Source organism: Strix aluco, chromosome 16 (assembly GCF_031877795.1).
Source record: "Strix aluco isolate bStrAlu1 chromosome 16, bStrAlu1.hap1, whole genome shotgun sequence".
In the NCBI taxonomy this organism is placed as follows: domain Eukaryota; kingdom Metazoa; phylum Chordata; class Aves; order Strigiformes; family Strigidae; genus Strix; species Strix aluco.
Window position 1 is genome coordinate 3850591 of NC_133946.1, and position 19210 is coordinate 3869800.

A 19210-nucleotide genomic window follows, 5' to 3' on the forward strand; every position below is an offset into this window, starting at 1 on the left:
GCATTCGGTGGCAATTGCATATGCCTTTGTGTATGTCCTCATAAATCTGGGCCCAAGCCTTTACAATATTTGGATGGATATTATCAATAAATGGTGGTGGAGTGGAGCATATTGTCACTGTGAAATATTCTGAGATCCTTATTTAGCTGGAGAGGTTTTTTATGCTTAAACAGACACCAGTAAAATAAGGAAAATTATTCAAGAATTAACTCAACTTATTCAAGAACTTTCGTTCTGTGATAAAGCATATGTAGCTATTACAAGGTGTTCTTGTTGCCCATATGTAGAATTATTTCATTATAGATCTGTTGTCCAGCTAAAGCTGACTCCAGTAGTTCCTCTGAGAGAAGTTTATCTGATGAAAAATTAAGTGTGTTTTTAGCTGATATCCAACCAATTTACTGAACTTATTTTGACTTCTTCCCAGAGGTTTTGAGAGTAAATTGATAACTGAGAATCCATTTGGATTTTAACAATTAGGAGAGAAGCATGCAAAAACCCAGAAACCCAGAGGCAGTGGAGTCCACAGGGCTTCTACAGATTGGGAAGCTCAGATCGCGGAGTTAGGAAAATGGGCTGACAGACTTTTCCGACTGGGTCTCTTCTGCTTGGCCTTTCAGTATATTCCTTGTTTTCTAGGAACTGCTCAAAGCACTAGAACCCATTTTCTCAAATGCACATAGAAATTGCAAAGGTGGCTGCTGCTCATGGTGAAGCAATGAGATACACATTGCTAAGAACTAAGTTTTGAAACTGCACACAATCCAATGTCTGCTCTGCTCCCAGGAGCTAACTGGTTGGAACTGCGGAAACCCTGAATTTTGAAGCAAATCCCTCAGAAATGTGAGGTTTTTTTCATGTAAGTTAATCCACTAATAAGTCAAAAAAATCTTCTCATAAGGATACTCCTTCTTTGAATTATCTTCTTATTTAAATTTAATATTTATTATCTCATGGGGGCATGATTAACTCTATATCAATAGGTATATAACTTGTACATTCTGAGATATATCTAATGTCTACCAATGAAAAAATGTAAATCATTTAGATCTGGAACAGTGATCACAATGGAAGTTTCATTTGCAAAGGATTTATGGAGACTTGAAGTCAGTATTATGTTTTGAATAAATGCACCATTGACCAGTATCAGATTTCCATAGGCTTTATCTTGTTTTTTCTAAGCAACCGCTCATAAACTTTTTTAATATCTTGATGAGCATGATGGTGCTACTTGCAAATCTGTTCATAGAGCTATTAATCTATGATAGTGCAATCTAGAGAAAGGAATCACACTTACTTAGTTGTTCCTTTCATTGTTTCATTTAAAAAAAACATAAATAACAAGTTGACAGGGTTTCTTTGTGCTTCTTTCTTTCCAACTAACATGTTAAGTATTTCAAGAAAGGTTTGTCAAGACATCACAAAAGTAATTCTTAGTTCCGATCTGAACTTTACTGAACCCTGCTTTCATGTAATAGGAAGGAAAAACAAGCGGTAGTTTTGATCAGTCCATGACTCAGTGGCTACAGTGAACTCTCGGTACTTTTAATTCCTGTGTCATAGCAGCACTCAGACGAATTTAGCAGAATCAAACATACATAAAATCTGAAGGGAGAGGAATCTTCTGTGTCTCATGAAGAAGAAATTTGACTTCTAAGGCAAGTTCAACACATGGGCTCCCTCCCTCCTCTCCTTTCTTCCCCCACCTCTCCCTGCAAGCTCCATGTCCAGCTGTCCCTGCATGGCTCGCTCTCAGCGTGAGCTTTGTGGGACAAGTCCGTTGGTGGCAGTAGGGTCAGCAGAGGCTGCTGCTCAGCAGTGACAGTCACAAAGGCAAAAACAACCAGGCCTGCAGTGACGTGCTGCTGAGAGCCCTGCAGGCATCTGCACAGCCAGTTAGGTTGTACTCGATTCTGTGGAGGGCACCAGGACTCCTGTCCCTGCTTGCAGCAGATCTTTCTTGGGCGGAGGCCCTGAAGCCATGAAGTTTTCAGATGACTGTTCACCCTCGTGGCCAGACTAGATATCCCATGCAGCAGCATGTGATACATACACAAGGGAGAGACTGGCTGCAAAGCTTTGATTTTGATGGAAAAAATATATTGAGTGGGAAGCCTCAGAGTAAAGAACTGGGAAAGCTCTTGTTTTGGTTGGAGCTACATTTTTGCTGCCTGTTGCTTCCAGCCAACTAGATGAGGAAAAATGAGCTTGTTTGCCTTTTGTGTATTGCTGTAATCCACACGTATCAGTACATATAGTCCAGAGAGAGAAAAGAGACACGTACCTTTGTATCTGCAGTTAAATGAAGGGCTGGGTATGCTCAGTTGCTAACCAAGCTAAAGGGCTGTGCTGGGAGGGGAGTTGAGAACAGTGGAATCTCTCCCCAGGCTGTGAAGGAGCCGTTGGCTTATGCTGTGCTAATGGGGCTGGGAGCAGGGACTTGCCGTGTTGCAATAGTTCTCCAGCTCCAGCCCTGCCACCCCCTCACAGGTCCCATCACTGGCAGATCACACGGAGCCGTGCTGCATAACGCAACAACCATCTGCGTTTCTTTGCTTATCCAAGGTCTCCAAGCACTCCAGAAACGCTGCTGGAGTCCCCCAGTGTTCTGGCAAACTACTGTCACCTCTTCCATTTCTCCAGAGTGTGCAGAAGGCACTGAACAGAACCCAGGAGCTTTTGTGCCTCATCTGCTTTAGGCACTAGGCACATTGTCTTCACCACTTGTCTTCTGCACTCGCTGAACATCCGTAGGCAAAGAGAATACGCGTGGTTTTCCTCACTGCATGGTGTGAGGCGTTAGACCCTGGTGGGCTGAAGTCCTTAAGCACTCATTTCAGTGGGAGCACTCTTGCTCTGAAGCACTCTTAGGTGCTTACATGAGTGAATTCCTCCAAAGTGTGTAGGATGAGACCAAAATCCCGTGAAAAGGGTTTTAGATCCTCAGCTGACGTAAGACAGACCAGCCTCGGTGGAGCCCCACTACTTTCCCACTGAGGACAACTGGTCAAGGGAGTATCTTTGCATAGGGTTGTAAAAGGGCTTTGCAAGAACAAAGTGAGATTTGGACTTTGCTTGCATTGTTAAAGTGTGTTTGTTCAAGAATGAAGTTGAAAGATAAAGGCATGGGTGGTTAGTGTTTAGGAAAATGTGTTCATGGCCAGTCTACTGGAGAAACGGGTGCCGGGCAATTCATCTTCTGTCCCTGTCCTGGAAAACCCAACGGTTAGTAAGACCTGAGGCTGCTGGTGGCATCAGTTACAAACTGCCTTTCCTTAACCTCTGAGGTACCAGAAATACTGCAGTGGGTGGCTGGGGGCAGCGGGTCTGCTTCAGCAGGAGCTTTCCTAACACTTCTGAATGTAGAAGTGTTTGGTTTACATTTCTGGTGTGTACCTGTATTCAAAGATGCTGTTCCAGGTGGCTCAAAGAATTCTTCAGATTTGTGTCCATGACAGGTATCGTTACTGATTTGTTTCTATGCTATTACATTTAGACTTCAATATGCCTTTATAGTGGGATCTGCATTCTACAACCAGGGAGAAATTAATTTCTTAGATCTCAGTTACCACACATCCATTTATAACATACTAAGTTTTAGAATTTTTTTTATTTTCTCCTCCCCAAATAATAATTTTATTACTTTCAAAATCATTAGAGATAATGCCAAGAACTGAGCATATTACCTAAGAGCTTTTTTTTCCCCTGATTTCTTTTGTATGTGAGTACCACATACCTATAAAAATTCTATATAATAGTTTTAGCTGCTCCGTAAGTATATCCCGTTGTATATCTAAGACTTTTAAAATGTCACATACGCCAGATCAGAGAGATGTTACCAATACCCAGCTTTCTATGAACTCCTATTCACCAGAGCCCCGGCGAGGGCAGGATACAGAGGGATACTTTATGGCCCCATACAGCTCCGTGATTTATGCTTGAGCCTCGTCTAATAAATTCAGCAGAGCCCCCGCCGTACCTCGTACTTGGCGTGAGCCCACCTCGCACCCCTCCGGCACTGAGGCGGGCATCGCCCGGGACCGGGGCTTGGAGGGGGGCGCGGTCCCGGGGCTGGGGGAGGCCGGCCCAGGGCGGAGGGGCCCCGCAGGTGCGGGAGGCGGAGCGCCGCCGCCCCCCGGGTTGAACGCGGGGTCAGGGCTTCGCCGCGGCTCGGGCCCGGGCCCGGCGGGGCTGGGCCGTGCTCATCAATTTCCCGTGCTCGGTGCCTGCGTCCCGGCGCGGCACTAATGCGGAACAAATTGAGACATATCCTCTCCGTAATTAGTTCCAGCGTTTCAAAGATTTACGGTAAAATAATGGCCTGAGCCCCGCCGGCCGGGCCCGGCCCTCCGCGCCCCGCCGCCGCCCCATCGGCAGTCGAGGCTGGTGGGGAGGCGGGCCGGGGGCCCAGAGCTCGCCCCGCCGCCGCTGCCCGGGGCCCGGAGCCGCGCCCGGAGCGGGGAGCGGAGGAGCCGGCGGAGCCCCGGGCCACGCTACCCCGGGCGGCGGGGCCGGCGGGGCGGGGAGGGAGCTGGGGCGAAGGGAGCAGCGCGGCCCCTCCGGCACCGAGGGGCTGTTCATAACGCGGCCGCTGCCGGACCGCCGCCGCGCAGGGCCGGGGTCCCGGGCCTCGGGGGCACAGCAGTGCCCGTCCCGCCCGTGCCCTGCTCCGCCCAGCGGAGAGCCAGGGACAGGGCACGCACCTCGCCCTCCTTGTGCCATCAAAAAAGGCTTTTTCCCTCTCAAAGAAAAAACAAAACGTCCTTTTTGCAGCTCGGAGCCGTGCCAGTGCCCCCGTCAGCCCCGGCAGGGGAGGCCGGGCCCGCCGTGCCGGGGGCTGTCGTGGTCCGGCGGGGCGCGGGGAGGCAGCGCGAAGGCAGGAGCCGGCCCGCCGCGCTGGGTTCCTGCCCCTTCTGCGCTCCTGGAGGTGCTTCGCGGCTCTGTTTGTGCTGCTCTCGGCACTTAAATAATCCAACCCTGATCAGCTCCCTGAGTGAAGGGAGACAGATGCCCCTGCGTGCTGTGAGCGGGATTGGAAGGGCGGGGGATTTATCTCTGTTTCAGTTTCCCCCACCTCCGAGCCGCGAGGGGATCCTTCATGAATTTAATAAAGTGTAGTAAGAATTACCGGTCCCATAATTGGTTTGCAGGGCAGGGGAGAAAGCGGAACGGGGAAACGCCGGCTGGGGAGGTGCTTCAGCTCTGCTCAACTTGGAGCAGGTTCCCGAGCCCGTTTTGCCCGGGATCGAGTGGGACTCTCAGTAGAATCATCCCCGTCCAGGAACTATCAGTTGTTCACTCTTGTAGAGTATGGCTTCGAGCACAATCGAAGATTGAGCATCATCAGGAATTACCGTAGCGAAGGAATAGCGGGCAAAGCAATTAAACCTGATTGCTGCCTGGCAGAGATTTGGATCGGGCCGTGTTTGGAGGGGAGGGGGCAAAATGTTCCGTCCCACCCGGCAAAGGAGCTGCTGTCCCTGAACTGCCATCTCTCCAGCCGTTGCTTTCAGCTGGCCCCGAGACGCGGAACCGGGCGCCCGGTGTGCGGGGCGTGGGGTGATTTACGCCGGAGAGCGACTGGAATCGGGGTCGGGATCTGCGGGGACGAGGCGAGCCAGTGTCCCCTGCAGGGAGGGAGCAGCTCCCCTCGACATGCCGGGGCGCTCCCTGCCTTGGCCTGGAAAACTGCGGGGCGGGGGATTTTTCTCTCTCCCTGGTGCTGGCTCTGGGGAACGGCTGCAGAGAGCGGCGCCGGTCGTTTCCTGAAAGTCCCCAGCCTGTCCCGGGGTAGCGACTTACCTCCTCCTCCTCGGGCTGCACCGCCGAGGCGGGACACCCCGGGACACCCCCGGGACGCGGCCGCCGTGCCTGCGCCGGGCCCGCTCCGTGCCCCGCCCGGCTGCGGTGGCCCGGGAGGGCGCGGTGGCGGGGCGCTGAGCTGAGCTGAGCTGAGCTGAGCTGAGCTGAGCTTGCAGCCCCGCCGTCCCCCGGCCCGCTGTCGGTCCCGCGGGGACCGAGGGCGCTTGTTTCACCGCTGGGAAGTGCGGGAAAGGCGAAGATTTGGAAGGACTTCGGCAGCTCTTGTTCCCAGGTGGAACAGCGCAGACCTGCGCGATCGAGAAAATGTCTTTCCCTTTCAAGAAGAGTTATCAAGCTAGGTTATTTCAAAAAAAAAAAAAAAAAAAAATAAAAACACCCACTGGTTCGAAAAATAGTCCGCTGCGGGAAAGGCTTTTTCTCTTTGTACCAAGGGAGATCTCGTTTTCACGGGAAATTAAATACTCCGCTTAGGCTGGCCAAAGACTTCTATTCCTGCATGTACGTCGTCTATTTTAGAGCGGGAGATGTAAGGGACCAGCCTCAGGTGTCGGTCCGTGACAGAAAGGAGCAAACCCAGCAGCAGCCCCGCTCGCCTTTCTGCGGTCCCTGCGGGTACGGGGGGTGACCGCGCTGCGCGGGGAGCCCCGAACGGGCAGAAGGGGGGGGCAGAGGGGAGCAAGTGTCGAGGGCCGGAGGTGTCAGCAAGGGCAGCGCCCTCCCCGCCCCGGGCAGGGGCTGCGTTCACAAACGCCGTCCGAGAGTGGTTTAGTTTTGTGTGTACTCGTAAGAAGCGACAGATCCTGTAAATTTAGATGATCTTTAATATCAGCAAAGATAATCAACAAATCTTTCGCTCTTACGTTACACGTAGATTTCCGGAATAAATAGATTTACACATCAAAAGAGAGATTTTTAAACGGGAATGCTCTGAAGATTATGAAAATTAAAGTAATTTTCTAATAACAAAACCCGGCTGTTTTGGTTAAAGAGTTTAAATAAAAATTAAATTGTACTTGGCTATTCTAATAACGACCTATTGTAATTTCTTTTGTTGTAGCATTTACCCTTTGAATTTTAAAACATCGTTTCAAGATTGGCGATGCTGGTGGTAACCTTTAATGACGCGGGGGGAAGGAAACACCGAAGTGTACATTGTCACCGGGAAGACAACGGGCTCGGTCTTTCCAGCGGCAGGTAAGTGTTCACGGCGTTTCTTTCATTATTTTAGCTGTAAAATGCGGGGGAGGCAGCGGGGGGGCGGCGGTGCGCTGCTGGGGTGCGCCGAGCCGTGGCCCCCGCGGCATTTGCGGTGCCGCGGTTTTGATAGCGGCCGGTGAAGATGCGCAAGGGCCCCCGGGTCGCGGAGCCTCCCCCGCGCCCTCTGCTCCCGGGAGCTGTCCCACGCGTGCTCGTAGAAGCTATTTCCCCCGCCCCCGGGTGATTATTAATTAGTAGTTTTGAAAGGAGACGGCAGGATCCCTCTTGTCGCGTTCGGTGGGAGCGTGTCCCGCGGGGGAGCCTGCGGGCTCTGCTCCGGTCCCGGAGGCGCCTGGCCGCGGCGGGTTCCGCCACGTCCCGCGGGGCTCTGCCGCCCGGCCAGGGGCTTCCCGCCGGTCCTGCACCGCCGATATCTGGCATCGCTCGCTGCCGGGGCTGATCCGAAACTCGCCGTGTCGCCTGGAAGGACGGTCCGGGGATAACGTCTAAGGTGCCAGCGGGGGCTGTCCCGCCGCCGCCCCCGGGATGCACGCTGAGGGGCTGCTGTCCAGGAGGCTGGGAAGGGGAGAGAGAGCCCGGGGCTCCCCAGGAGCAGTGCCACATGACTGCCCCAAAAGCAGGTTACTTCCAGCGCTGCGATCCTGCCCCGCCTGCCCAGCCGCTTCCTTCCCCCTCACACAGGGACAGGTCGGAGGGCCGGGGTCGGGACGGGGCCCACGCCCGCCCTGGTCCCCTTGCACCCGTCCCATCTCCCCCGCCCCCGCCCAGGGACAGGGAGCCCCCAGTGTGCGGGCCCGGGGGCCCGGGCAGGCAATCCGGACCCCGCAGGAGCTCAGGGACACGCGGGTTCCTCCCGTAGCGGGAGAGGCAGCTGGAAAGGCACTTTCCCCCGGCAGGGACGGGGTCCGCCCGCCCCGGGCTGGGTCACTTCCCCTGGCTCCTGCGAGGGAGGAGGCTCCTCCGCGCTGTCCCCGGGGCCTGCGACCCCGCCGCCCTCGGGGGTCCCCACGGACACGCACGGATCTGGCGGGGGAAGTCATCCAGCACGTACTTACTGGCCACCTGGATCCCTCTAAGAGTCTCGCAAGGCTCTCCTAAAGCGAAGGGACGTTAGGGTGAGATTTAGTGGCGCTTGCACCAGAAGAAGGGTGGGAGTGATGTGTATGGGAGATATATTCTCCCACAGTAACCTCTCCCCCTCCCCCCGCGGCTCTCCTCGCCCCCCTCCCTCCCCCCGCGTGTCTGGTCCGGCGGGGTTCAGCAGAGCGGGCTGTGGGCAGCCCCTCGGCGGAGGTTGTGTGAATGGAGGATCGGCGTGGCTGACTCCTCCTCCCCGGCAAGCGCCTCTATTTGAGCTTTGCAAAGTTGAGGGCGAGCAGGCATCCGAGGTGAGGCGTGCGAGGCGGCTGTGCCCCCCTCCCCGCGGACAGACGGACACACGCACGGACAGACAGGCGCACACCCGCACACGCGGACAGCCCGACACACGGACCCCCCCGCCGTGCCCTGCGCTGCCAGCGGGTGCGAGCCCGGAGGCGATCCTGGAGAACAACCTTGCCCTGTCGCTGCTGCCGGCTCCCGCAGGGCTGGACCCGGGGAGCTGCGTCGCGGAGCAAACGTCCCCCAAAGGGCTGAGCTCGCCAGCCTGGTGCCTGCAGCCGGAGCCGGCCTCCGGCTTGGCGGGCAGGGGCCAGGTGTCCTGGAACAAGTGCGGCCCGGGGGCAGACTGGCTGCCCGGCGGCAGGCAGAAGGTCTGCGAGCAAATGGGCTCCGACGTCCGAGACCTCAACGCGCTGCTGCCCTCCGTGCCCTCCCTGCCGGGCAACAGCAACTGCGCCATGCCGGTGAGCAGCGCGGCGCAGTGGGCTCCCGTCCTGGACTTCCCCCCGGGGGCCTCCTACGGCTCGCTGGGGCCGCACTCCTTCATCAAGCAGGAGCCGAGCTGGAACGGGTCGGACCCGCACGAAGAGCAGTACCTGAGCGCCTTCACCGTTCACTTCTCCGGCCAGTTCACCGGCACGGCCGGGGCTTGCCGCTACGGGCCCTTCGGCGCCCCGCCGCCCAGCCAGCCGCCCTCCGGCCAGGCTCGGATGTTCCCCAACGGGCCCTACCTGCCCAACTGCCTGGAGGGCCAGCAAGCCATCCGCAACCAGGGTAAGGGCAGCGCTGCCGGGCGGCCCGGGCTCGGGGGGGCGGCCCCCGCAGGCGTCCGCTAAGCCTTGCCGGGCCGCACTTGGTGTAAACACCAAGCCCGGCCTTTCTGGCTGCAGCCGCCGGGCAGGGTTAGGCGAGCCGGCCCTTCCGTGCCTCCTTTCCCTCCCTGCGCGGCCGCCGCGTCGCTCCCAGGAGTTTTAGGAGCCACGAATGGCTCGCCCCCACCCCTCCCGTGGGGCGGCGGGCCGCAGCGGGCGGCTCTGCCCGGCGGAACGGAGCCCCCCCCCCCCCCCGCCCCCTCCGCGGGTTGGAGCAGCCTCTCGCCTCGCCAAGGTTTGTTGGGGCCGGGGACGGCGCAAGCCCTGGAATGGAGATGGGGCCAGTGTGCCCCGAGACGATTCCCTCTACAAATCTTGGGGGTGGGGGGGGTGGGGGGGTGTGTACCTCCAAACCTCCTCCCGAATCCGACAGCCTCAGTCCGCGTGATTCCAAGCCCCGTGTCGAATTAACCTCGGGAGCGCTGAACGCCCCCAGGCCGGGATAAACAAACAGGGGCGCCTCGTAGTTTCCTTTCAGCATCTCCGTGGCCGGGACAGGCTGCAGTTTGCACCGTCCTGAGAAATTCCCGTGGGCCGCAGGGCCGAGCGATGGGTCATTCCCTGCGTGTGGCACCGAGATCGTCACCTAATCGTTTTAATTCCAGTGGCCGCAGTATAAACATCTTCTGGTGGTGCAAAGGCGAGGAAGAAGGGAAGGGGCCGAGCGTGCGGAGAGCTTGCCCGAGCCCTTTCGGGTCTTGTTCCCCCTCCTTCAACTGGCCCCGGGGGCGCGGGTTGTCGAGTCCCGCACTCCCTGGCCCCGGACGAGGCGCCGGGGGGGCCTGGCCGAGTTGGGGGGGGGGGGTCGGGCCATAGCGACCCCGAGACTCGGGGGACGGGGGAGCGGCGGAGGGTGCGCGGCCCGGCCGGGATCTCGGGCTTGCTGTACGCCCTGGGGGCAACCACGTACCTACAGAGAGGGTCTGGGGGCGGCCGCCCCGGGAACCCCCGGGCGATTCGGGCTGTGCCCGGCTCTCTGGCGGCGGGCAGGGCAAGGGGCCGGAGCGGAGGCCGGGGCCGGGCGGGCGCGGTCTGTGCTGGCCGCCGAGGGGTGGCCCGGGGCCGGCGAGGCGCCCGGGGCGAGGATTGCGGTGCGGAGAGGCGATGGCGGCGGCGGGGGGGAAGCGGTTGTTCCACAGCGCGGCCGCGCACGGGCCTCCCGCGGGCGGTGCCGGGCCGCGGTCCCGCTGCCACCGCTCTGCTGCCTTCGCCCCCCGGCCCTGCCCCCGCTGTCCGCCCGGCGCCGGGCTCTAACGTCGGGAACCGCGGAGCGGGCCGCCGGGGCCTTGCCCGGCGGGGAGCGATGGGCAGCACCCCCGGAGCTCGGGGTCGGGGCCGTGGCGAGGCTCCGCAGCCGCTGCGCGCCCCGCGGGGGCCGCAGGCTCTGAGCGGCGGGACTCGGCCTGCGGTCGCCCTAGCACAGAGCACGCCGGGCCCGGGAGCTCTGCCGGGGATTTTTAAAAAGACTTCTGAAAGGATTTTAGACATCGGAGAGGACTGGTAATCGCTGGGCCGAAAGAGCGACGAGATGGAGCCGAGGGTGAGGGAATTAAACTCGGCCCTGGGTGCGGGAGCGGGTGGGCGAGGGACAGAGTGACCCCGCGCCGTCCTCTCGCCGGAGTTTAACCACGCCGTGGGGAAACGGAACCCGTAGCGCACCCAGACATGGGGCCCGGGTTGGGCTTTACTCGGCCCCCGGCCCCGCAGCCCCGAACCCCCCCACCCGCGCCTGCCCCGAGCACCGCGGCGCAGCGGCCCGAGGGCCACGCACGGCCCGGGCCCGGCCGGGTGGATCGCGGCTCCGCCAGAGCCTGGCAGCGGGAGCGGGGCCCGTGTCCCGGCTCCCTCCCCTGCTCCGCCAGGGCCCTGCTCCGCGCCCGCGGGGCGGGGGGGGTCCCTTCAGCCCGGGGCTGCCTCCCTGCACGGGCGGCACCGGGGTTTAGCCACAACTATTTTCGGCGACACGCAGCGAGCTCCTTCGGCAAGGAGGAATTCTGCAAGCGGTGTTTGCTTTTTTTTTTTTTTTTCCGTGGATGGATAAAATGTTCTTGCTTTGGCTCTCCTCAAGGTTGAACTCCTTTTTTTTTTTTTTTTAGCCCGTTCCTGCGACCGTGGGAAAGACGCTACCTTGGCTCTGCGATGACATTTCTGCCAAGACTGGGATGGGGTGGGGGTTAGGGAACTAAGGCTTTGAAACTTCTGCCCAAATTTTCTCTTCTCGTTCGCCTGTCTCTTCCATCCAGCTGGGCTCCTCCAACAACTGGATGCCTCCAGCGGCCCCTTTCTCCAGCAGATGTACAACTTTCAATTATTTTCAGCACATTTTAATCGGGCCTGGCTCTGATAACGCCCTAATTAAAGAGACCTCACTATCGGCAGCTTGGTTCAGAACTCAACTTTCTTATCACATTCCTGAAACTTTGGGTCAGGCAACACCGGAAAATGCGGCCAAAACCTCGTCCTGCTCCGAGCTGAGTTTTGAAGGTCACCGAAAGTCTGTGCCGGGCCAAAAGTAACGTAGAAAGTGTCAGTGTTTTCTGAAAGTTAAAAAAGAGGCAGAGGGAAATGGGGAAAAGGGAGTTGAAGGTTGAGCCTCTACCCTGAGGGCTAAGGGAGGAGATAAGGAGCGAGAAACAGCTGTGGGGTGGGAGCCCGCGAGGTACCGGCCTGTCAACGCCGCTCGCATCGCGGCGAAAGGAGTTCTGCTCCTAGGGCGAGGGGGATGTGGGAGAGATTTGGCTGGCGTCGAGACAGTCCCTCTTCTATCCCAGCCCCGCAGTCTCACGGCCGGCTTAAGATCATCGCAGAGGTGAAGGTTTCAAAGTCTTCTGTATGTTTGGTTTTTTTTTTCTTCCCCATCGCTCACTTAATTTCTCCCGCGCAAGCCCGCAGGTTAATTAAGTGCTGTAATGTCGCTGCATCCAGACTCTGCAGAGAGAATAAAACGGAGAAGCAAAACCCGATCCCTTTGTTGCCCTTCCGTTTTACTCTCTCTGAAATTGTGATTATCGATCGGCAGTGGTGAGGCAGAGACCTGCACAGCGCCGAGCACTCAGCACCGAAGGGACCTGAGAACAGTCCCGAGTGCTCCCTCTCGGCTAACAAAATCGCCCTCCGGCCACACGGCTCATCCAGACGGGGCTGCGGAGGGTGCCCGTGCTGGAACAAGCGGGTTAGGAGAGAGGGATTTGAGGGAGGGAGCGCTCTGCGTCGGTTTGGTTTCTTTTCCCAGCCCGCGTCGGACTTTTTGTTTTGTTTTTTTGGAAGAGTGACTCTCGGAGGAGCTTGGTTCTCGGGCTAAATGCTGATGAGCCGAGAAGCCTCTGAGATAATATTACTTTGTAATTACTTTTTAGCTGAAGTTGTTTAGCCAGCTCCAAGTCATTAATGAGAGTTGGTGTCCAGGCACCTGATTTACGATTTCTTGTCGGCCCGGGGTCAGCAGAGGTGGTCTCTTTCCATCTGAATCTGCTCGGTGTAGGAAACAAAATAGGCTGTTTATTATTTTGGAGAGCAATTTTCGTTGAAAGGAGGAGTTTTATTTTTTCATGTAACATTCCGCCTCTTTATTGCAGACTCTTCAGAAAGCTGCTCTTAAAAAAAAAAAAAAAAAAAAAAAAAGAAAAGAAAAGATTAAAGGGTAACTTCTAAATTGGAAACGACAGAGGAGTACACCGAGCAGATGGAAATCTTCCTCTTTAATATGAGCAACAATTAATGAAAACATCCTTTTTATTACCGAAGCCGATCTGTTCTCTTTAAACACGAACGAGACTTCCGACTTTCCGCCCCTCGGAGCGGGCTGCCCGGCGCTCCTCTCCCGCGGCGGGGGGGTCCCACCCGCGCTGCCCCGCGCCCGCAGCCGCCCGAAGTGCGTGTGCTTGGGGGGGGGGGGGGGGCGGGGGCGGTGGGAGAGCGGGCACAGGTTCACAGCCTTACTGCGTCTTTTTACCTCACTGTGGGCAGCGGCACCGGGGGAAGGTCAATGCGGTGGGATAAATGCGAAGTATTTCGGCAGCCCGCGGCGGGGCCGTGGGCGCGTGGCCGTGGGAGCTTGCCGAGAGGCTTCGCGGGAAGCTGGTGGCCGAGCGGGCTCAAGGCTCCTCCTAACCCCGCTGTGGTCTCTTCGGCAGGTTACAGCACCGTGGCGTTTGACGGGACCCCGAGCTATGGCCACACGCCGTCTCACCACGCCGCCCAGTTTACCAACCATTCCTTCAAACACGAGGACCCCATCAGCCAGCAGCCCTCGCTCGGTAATTGCAGCCTCCGCGGGGTGCGGACCGCGCTCCCGGCCGCGGGGGCCCGCCGCGAAGGGCGCTGGCGGCCGGCTGACAATCCGGAGTGGCTCCGGAGTCGCGCCGCTGCCCTCCTGCAGGCCTGGCACAGAGCTGGAGCTGCCCAAACGCTGGAGGACGGGGCCCTGCAGCCCCCTCCGCAGCACAAGGCGGGGGGGGTGGGGGGGGCGGGGGGGGCGGCTGGTCGTCACAGCGGTTAACTGTTGGCCGTTTTCTCTGCAGGGGATCAGCAGTACTCGGTGCCCCCTCCGGTGTACGGCTGTCACACCCCCACCGACAGCTGCACGGGCAGTCAGGCCCTGCTCCTCCGGACCCCCTACAACAGGTACTTCCGCGGCAGGGAGCTTTGCTTTGCCTTTGCGTGGGTTGTTGCTCGGACGTGGTCTCTCCCCCCACATGCCGTTCGAACAGCTTTCTCCTTTCTTCAAGGAAACAGATTTATTTTTTCCTTTCTCAAAAGAAAAAAGGTTCACACGTTAAAAAACCCCAACCCAAGCCAACCCAACAAAACCCGCAAAAGCAAACAAAGTCAAACACAAAAAACCCCACAAAACCAAAAAAGACGCCTCACCCTCCGCCGCGAGCCCCGCCACCTCTCGGAGCTTTCCCGAGCCGCCTTGCCCTCCCGGGCCGGGCCTTGCGCGGGGCGGTGGCGGGGCTCACCGCTGGCCGCGCATCTCCCGTGGGGTCGGGCGCTGCGCTGCCGGCTCGGGGAAGCCGCCCCGGGTAAGCGGGACCCGGGCTGCCCGGCCTCGTGGGAGCATGCCTGCCCCGCGGGCGCCAAGGATCTCGGATTTGCCCTCCCCTTCGCCGGGGAGGGGGCAAATGCCCGGGGCAGCCCAGGCTGCGGGGCCCCGCCGGCGGAGTCCGGCCCAAACCCCGCTCCCGAGCCTCCCCTCGCTGCCCGCGGCCGGCGCGGCTCCGCCATCCTGCCCGGCCCCTCCGCCTCGGCGCAGGCTGCGCAGCGGAGCGGAGCGGAGCCGGCCCGTGGGGCGCAGCCGTCGGCTCCTGCGGCCCTGCCAGCGCCCGGCCCTGGGAACCCCCGCAGCCGGGAGGATGCGGGAGCGCTCGCTGGTGAGCGGCAGCGGTGGGCAGAGCGGGGTACAGGCAATTAAACCCCAGCTGTGCCCAGGGGCTCCGTCTTGCGGACCGAGAGCCCTCCCGATGGCTCCCAGGAGCGACGGGGGCTGGCCTGCAGGGAGGTTATTTACTGAAAACGGGGAAATAAACCTATCGGATTTCCTTGCCGGGAGAAAGGTGCAGCTGGAGCTTTGCTGCGAGCACGAACTCTCTTTGCCAACAGACGGGTCCGTTGCGAGCTCGGCTTCCCGTTTTCTTCAGTCTGGCATGAGGGCTGGGCGTGTCTCTTTGCAGTTTTACAACGTGTTTAGTGAGCAGAGAAGTTCCCCAAAATTTATTCTTCAACTTTTTGTGAACTTGGAGCCAGTCCCGTATCTTGGAGTTGCTAAGTAACTCTCGCACACAAAACAATGTGCCGCCGCGAAGGAAGCCGCGAGCGGCTCCTCTTGTAGGCCGGTTATATCAGCTCTGATTAATCAACACTGGATGTGGGACAACAAAATTCTGTCACTTCCAGAAGCCACTTCGCTAATGAACGTGAGTTGACGTCAAGGGAAGGAGGGAATGAGGTAATGAAGGAAGGAAAGAAGCCTATCCAGAGAGATTAGCTTGCAGAATAATTGGCGGGGCGAAGCCCTGCGCTGAAGTGGCAGAGATTGCTCGCCTCGCAGGGAAATCTATAAATACGGTTTGTAGGGAGGCTCGGGGAGGGCAGCTCCGACCCGCCGCGGGCAGCCGCCGCCCTGCCCAGCCCCGCCACCCCGGGGCTCGCCCTCGCCTCCCGCTCCCGTGTCGGGGCTTCCGTGTCGGGGCTCCCAGTGGTGGCATCGCGGGCGCTCGCTCCCTCCCGTGGCGTTTGTACCCGCCTGTACGTTCCGTGGAGCGAGCCCAGCCCTGGGAGGTGCGATTCCGGTAGGAAACCGCAGCTTGTGCCGAGACCTGTCTCCTTCCTCCATGTGCCCGTGCCGAGGTGGCCGCGGGGAGGGTGGGCACCGCCTGGCATCGCCCAGGTGCGGCCACCTCTCGCCCAGCGCTTCGGGCCCCGGGCCCGGCGCGGATGGGCAGAGCTGCGCTGCGGGGCCGGTCTCTTCCCGAGCTTAGCCTTGATCCGGCTCTGCTCCCTGGGAGGTTTACTGCTTAACTTCGGTAGGATAAGGATTTAAGCCCTTAAACCTCACACGAACCACTACTGGCGTGTGGGGGTGTAAATCGGGGCAGAACTTGTTGACGGCGAGGGCAGGTCCTGCTCCAGCACCCACGGCCGAACAGGTGGGTGAGCTCGGTGCGGCCTCGCCCCCTCCCCTCCTGCACGTGTTCAAAAGCATCTGAGAACCCCCATGTTCCTGCCACACAAGTGCTCTTCCTAGAAAGTGGGTGACCAGTTACCGTGCGGTTAGCCACATTTTCAACGGCCTGAAAACGGACCGCACCGTCTTGGGCGATATTGATATTAATCTGGTGGAATCTTTATTATTATTTTTTAAGACCGTATTTATTCCGTACCTCCTCCGCGAAGAGTTATTTGGCTTTTCCCTGTTCAGGTCAAGTTTGCGAGCTCCGCTTTGACAACTGATGGCTCGCTTGCCGCATCTGAGCGCCGGGTGTGGCCGGGACGGGGCGGTGAGGCTGTTCCGCGGCCATGCCCGCGCCCGCTGCGCGCCTCCCTGCGCGCCTGGCGCCCGTTGCGCCGGGCGCGCAGCAAGGGCGCAGGGGATGGCGCTCATCCGCGGCGTGGCGGGGTCGGTCGCGCCCGTCGTTCCGGGCGCTGGCTGGGGACAGCAGGCGCTCCCGGTCGCCTTTAGCAGCGGCGGGGACGACGACGCGGCGGGGGCACCGAGCTCGGGAGCGGGCGGTGCCGCCTCTTTCCCTGGCGGGGTGCGACAGCCGGTGGCCGCCCTGCACCGCCTCTCCTTCTCACCTCCCCGGGACGCTCGAGTAGCGCACTGGCGGCCTTTGTGGGCCCTCGCTCACCACCCCCCGGCCGAGGCTTCGGGTCCGCCCGGCCTTGCAGCCGCTCTCTGGTCCCCGCCGTCCCCCCGCCGCGGGTCTCTGCTGCGCCGGGGCGCGACCCGAGGGGTAAATCCTTCCGGGAGCACAGCGGGAGCGAGAAAGCAGCCGTGGTGAGATGCAGGGTGAACCGCCTCCACCTGATGCTCTCTCTTCCTCCTCCTCGCCGTCTCACCGGCTGGGTTCAAGGGCCCGTCAGGAAGACGCTACTGGCTCCCCCGGCCGGGAGCCCCCCGGGTGGCCAACGGCCGCGACAGCGTTGCCTTCTCTCCCGCACCGAGGCGAAGCGGTCGGGAAGGCGACAGCTTGAAAGAAATGGTCAAAAGATCGTAATTCTTATACTGGAAGCAAAAGTATCTCTGAAATCTCTCGCCTCGGCAACTACTCGCTCTGTTTATAGCGCAGGCAGGGAACACTGCACCGGCTGTCGGTGGCTGGACGGGGGTGACAGACCCGCGCGGGCTGCGAGTGGGCGATAGATGGCGAGCATTTGTGGGCCCATTAAAATGGTGATGTGAACTTTTCTACCTCGCGCTGTTTAATGTAGTAAACATGCTCGACGTTGAAAATTTACTGTGAGTCACACTTACAAAGACTTTAAAAGTGGAGGAGTCTCGGTTCAGATTATAGCTCTTTCTGTGCAGAGGTCAAGAACTCGGTAATACTGCAATGCAGGCCAAAACAAACTCTATATGATCTACTACTGGTTTCCTTTTAAGTTCCCTTTTTGCTCAGCGTTGACTTCCTTTTATTCCACTCCAACTTACATTAATCCCCGTTGTAGAAACGTTCCCCCCCTTCCTCTCGTTTCTCTTTAAAAGCATCTCTGTAATGAAAATAAGTTATTTTTAGTGTCTTCTTTGTGGCCGTTCGGAGGGCCAAGGATTCAGATTGAAATCAGTGCAGGCGTATCCCCGGAGACCCCGCTTTCCTTCTCATCACTCAAACCTCGTCCAAAGCCGAGGTTTTGAGAGGAGCTGTTAATTCCATGAGATCATCTCACGGGACTGTCAATAATAAACCACGGCGAGGTGTAAATGAAGTTGGGGATGTCCTGTTCTCTGTCACATGTCAGATGCGAGATGCTTCATCCTGTGTCGACGCCCGGTGGCCCCCGGGCAAACGGCGGCCGGCGCGGCCGTTCCTGCCTCGGGGCCTGTCGGGGCGCGGGGCCCGGCGGTGCCCACCTGCCCCCGCGGGGCTGTAGCCAAAGCCTGGGCAGTCCCGGGTGTTTGGAGATGGAAACCTCGCAGGGTCGTGGGCTCGGCATCTCCACAGAAAGGAAATTTTTTCCCTTGGCCACAGCCGGCAGCAGGGATCACGCAGACCCTCTCTGCAGCCCGTGTGAAGGGTGTGGGGGTGCCCCTCCGTGGGCACCCAGGTGCCGGGGCACAGCCCACGCGCGACGTGCCGAGAGACCGCAGCGCATCCCGCGGGAATCCGCTCTCAGGGCCTCAGATCGAACGTCCCTTTCTCCCCAAGGCGCGCAGCTGAAACGCGCCCCGGCTCGGCTCCGGCGCCGGGGGCGGCCCGGGCTGGCGTGGGGTGCTGAGCCCGGGCTGGCGTGGGGTGCTGAGCCGGGCTGGCGTGGGGTGCTGAGCCCGGACTGGCGTGGAGTCCGAGCCCGGATTGGCGTGGGGTGCCCAGCCCGGGCGCCGGCTCCCCCCGGCGTTCCCCCCCGGCTCTGTCCCACCGCAACTGCCGCGGGAGGGCGGGGGGGGGGTTGGGGGGGGTGCGGGTCTCTGGTGGGGCCGCCCCGAGCCAGAGGGACCGAGCGTGGCAGAGCGGGATTTAGCGGAAAGAGCGGCATTTCGCTCGCCTCTCTCCGAGAGCTTTGCAGGACGCCCAGCCTGCCCGACAGCCACTCCGGGCTCCCTTCAAAACCTGAAGCCAGGTCGGGCTCCGCCGTTAAGCTGTTGTCGGAGCCGCAAAGCCCGGAGAGAGGCGCGGCTGGAAGTGGGGGAGGGCCGGGGGGAGCTTCGGGCGGGGAGCGGCGGCTTCACCTCGGCCCTGGACACGGCGCTGCTTTCGGAGCGGTTTGGACACTGTCACCCAAAGGCGGCATGCTATACAGTGGCTGCGAGCAGTGACAAGATGAATAAGTGTATTGCTTTATGAAAAAGCAAAGGAGGGGAAAAAAGTGGATATTGTGGGGGAGGCTCTTATAAATGAACTGTCAAGCGAAAGAAAGTTAAAGGGAAATCTCCTGCTGTAAATGCATCGGGCGGGCACTTCTAATAAAAATCAGGGTCCTGGAGGAATTAATTACAGCAGCATTACAGGAAGAATTCGTGGAATTGCAAAACGTAGTTGGCACAGACCAGCACGGGCTGCTATTGCAAATGGGGAAACTGCAGGAGAGTTTAACAATTCCTGAGCTGATATGCAGGACATTGTAGTAGCATAATAGCAGTTCAGACACACTAATGAATAATAGTGTCCAGTGATACTGACAAATGATATTACGCATACTTCGAGATTGAAGTAATTTAATTTGTTTTTATACGCAAAAGCTTCCCACTGGAATCTGAC

At 59.0% G+C, this 19210-nt stretch overlaps 2 protein-coding genes across 12 annotated transcripts in view; one reads left to right on the plus strand and one right to left on the minus strand.

Moving 5' to 3' along the window:
- WT1 (WT1 transcription factor) overlaps window positions 1-19210 on the plus strand; it is a 93129-nt gene that overhangs the window by 47548 nt on the left and 26371 nt on the right. For 2 of the 10 annotated variants that reach the window (XM_074842272.1, XM_074842273.1), the window contains exons 3-5: window positions 6881-7017; window positions 13427-13549; window positions 13814-13916. In XM_074842272.1, coding sequence (XP_074698373.1) covers window positions 6942-7017; window positions 13427-13549; window positions 13814-13916 — 302 coding nt within the window. In that variant the 5' untranslated portion in view covers window positions 6881-6941. Of the gene's footprint in view, window positions 1-6632; window positions 7018-7393; window positions 7532-8316; window positions 9196-11242; window positions 11820-13426; window positions 13550-13813; window positions 13917-19210 lie in introns of those variants that run through there. The other 8 variants (XM_074842268.1, XM_074842269.1, XM_074842271.1 and 5 more) reach the window with 7 other exon arrangements.
- On the minus strand, window positions 6627-9850 carry LOC141930862 (uncharacterized). 2 transcript variants are annotated; one of them, XM_074842279.1, is made up of 3 exons: window positions 9640-9850; window positions 8097-8135; window positions 6627-7500 (listed from the first exon to the last, which is right to left on the minus strand). In XM_074842279.1, exons 1-3 carry the CDS (start codon window positions 9772-9774, stop codon window positions 7048-7050), a joined length of 627 nt encoding a protein of 208 aa, XP_074698380.1. In that variant the 5' UTR covers window positions 9775-9850; the 3' UTR covers window positions 6627-7047. The 2 variants fall into 2 exon arrangements, 1 of the variants encoding a protein (XP_074698380.1); XR_012625417.1 differs by lacking the exon at window positions 9640-9850 and having other exon boundaries at window positions 6627-7646; window positions 8097-8218.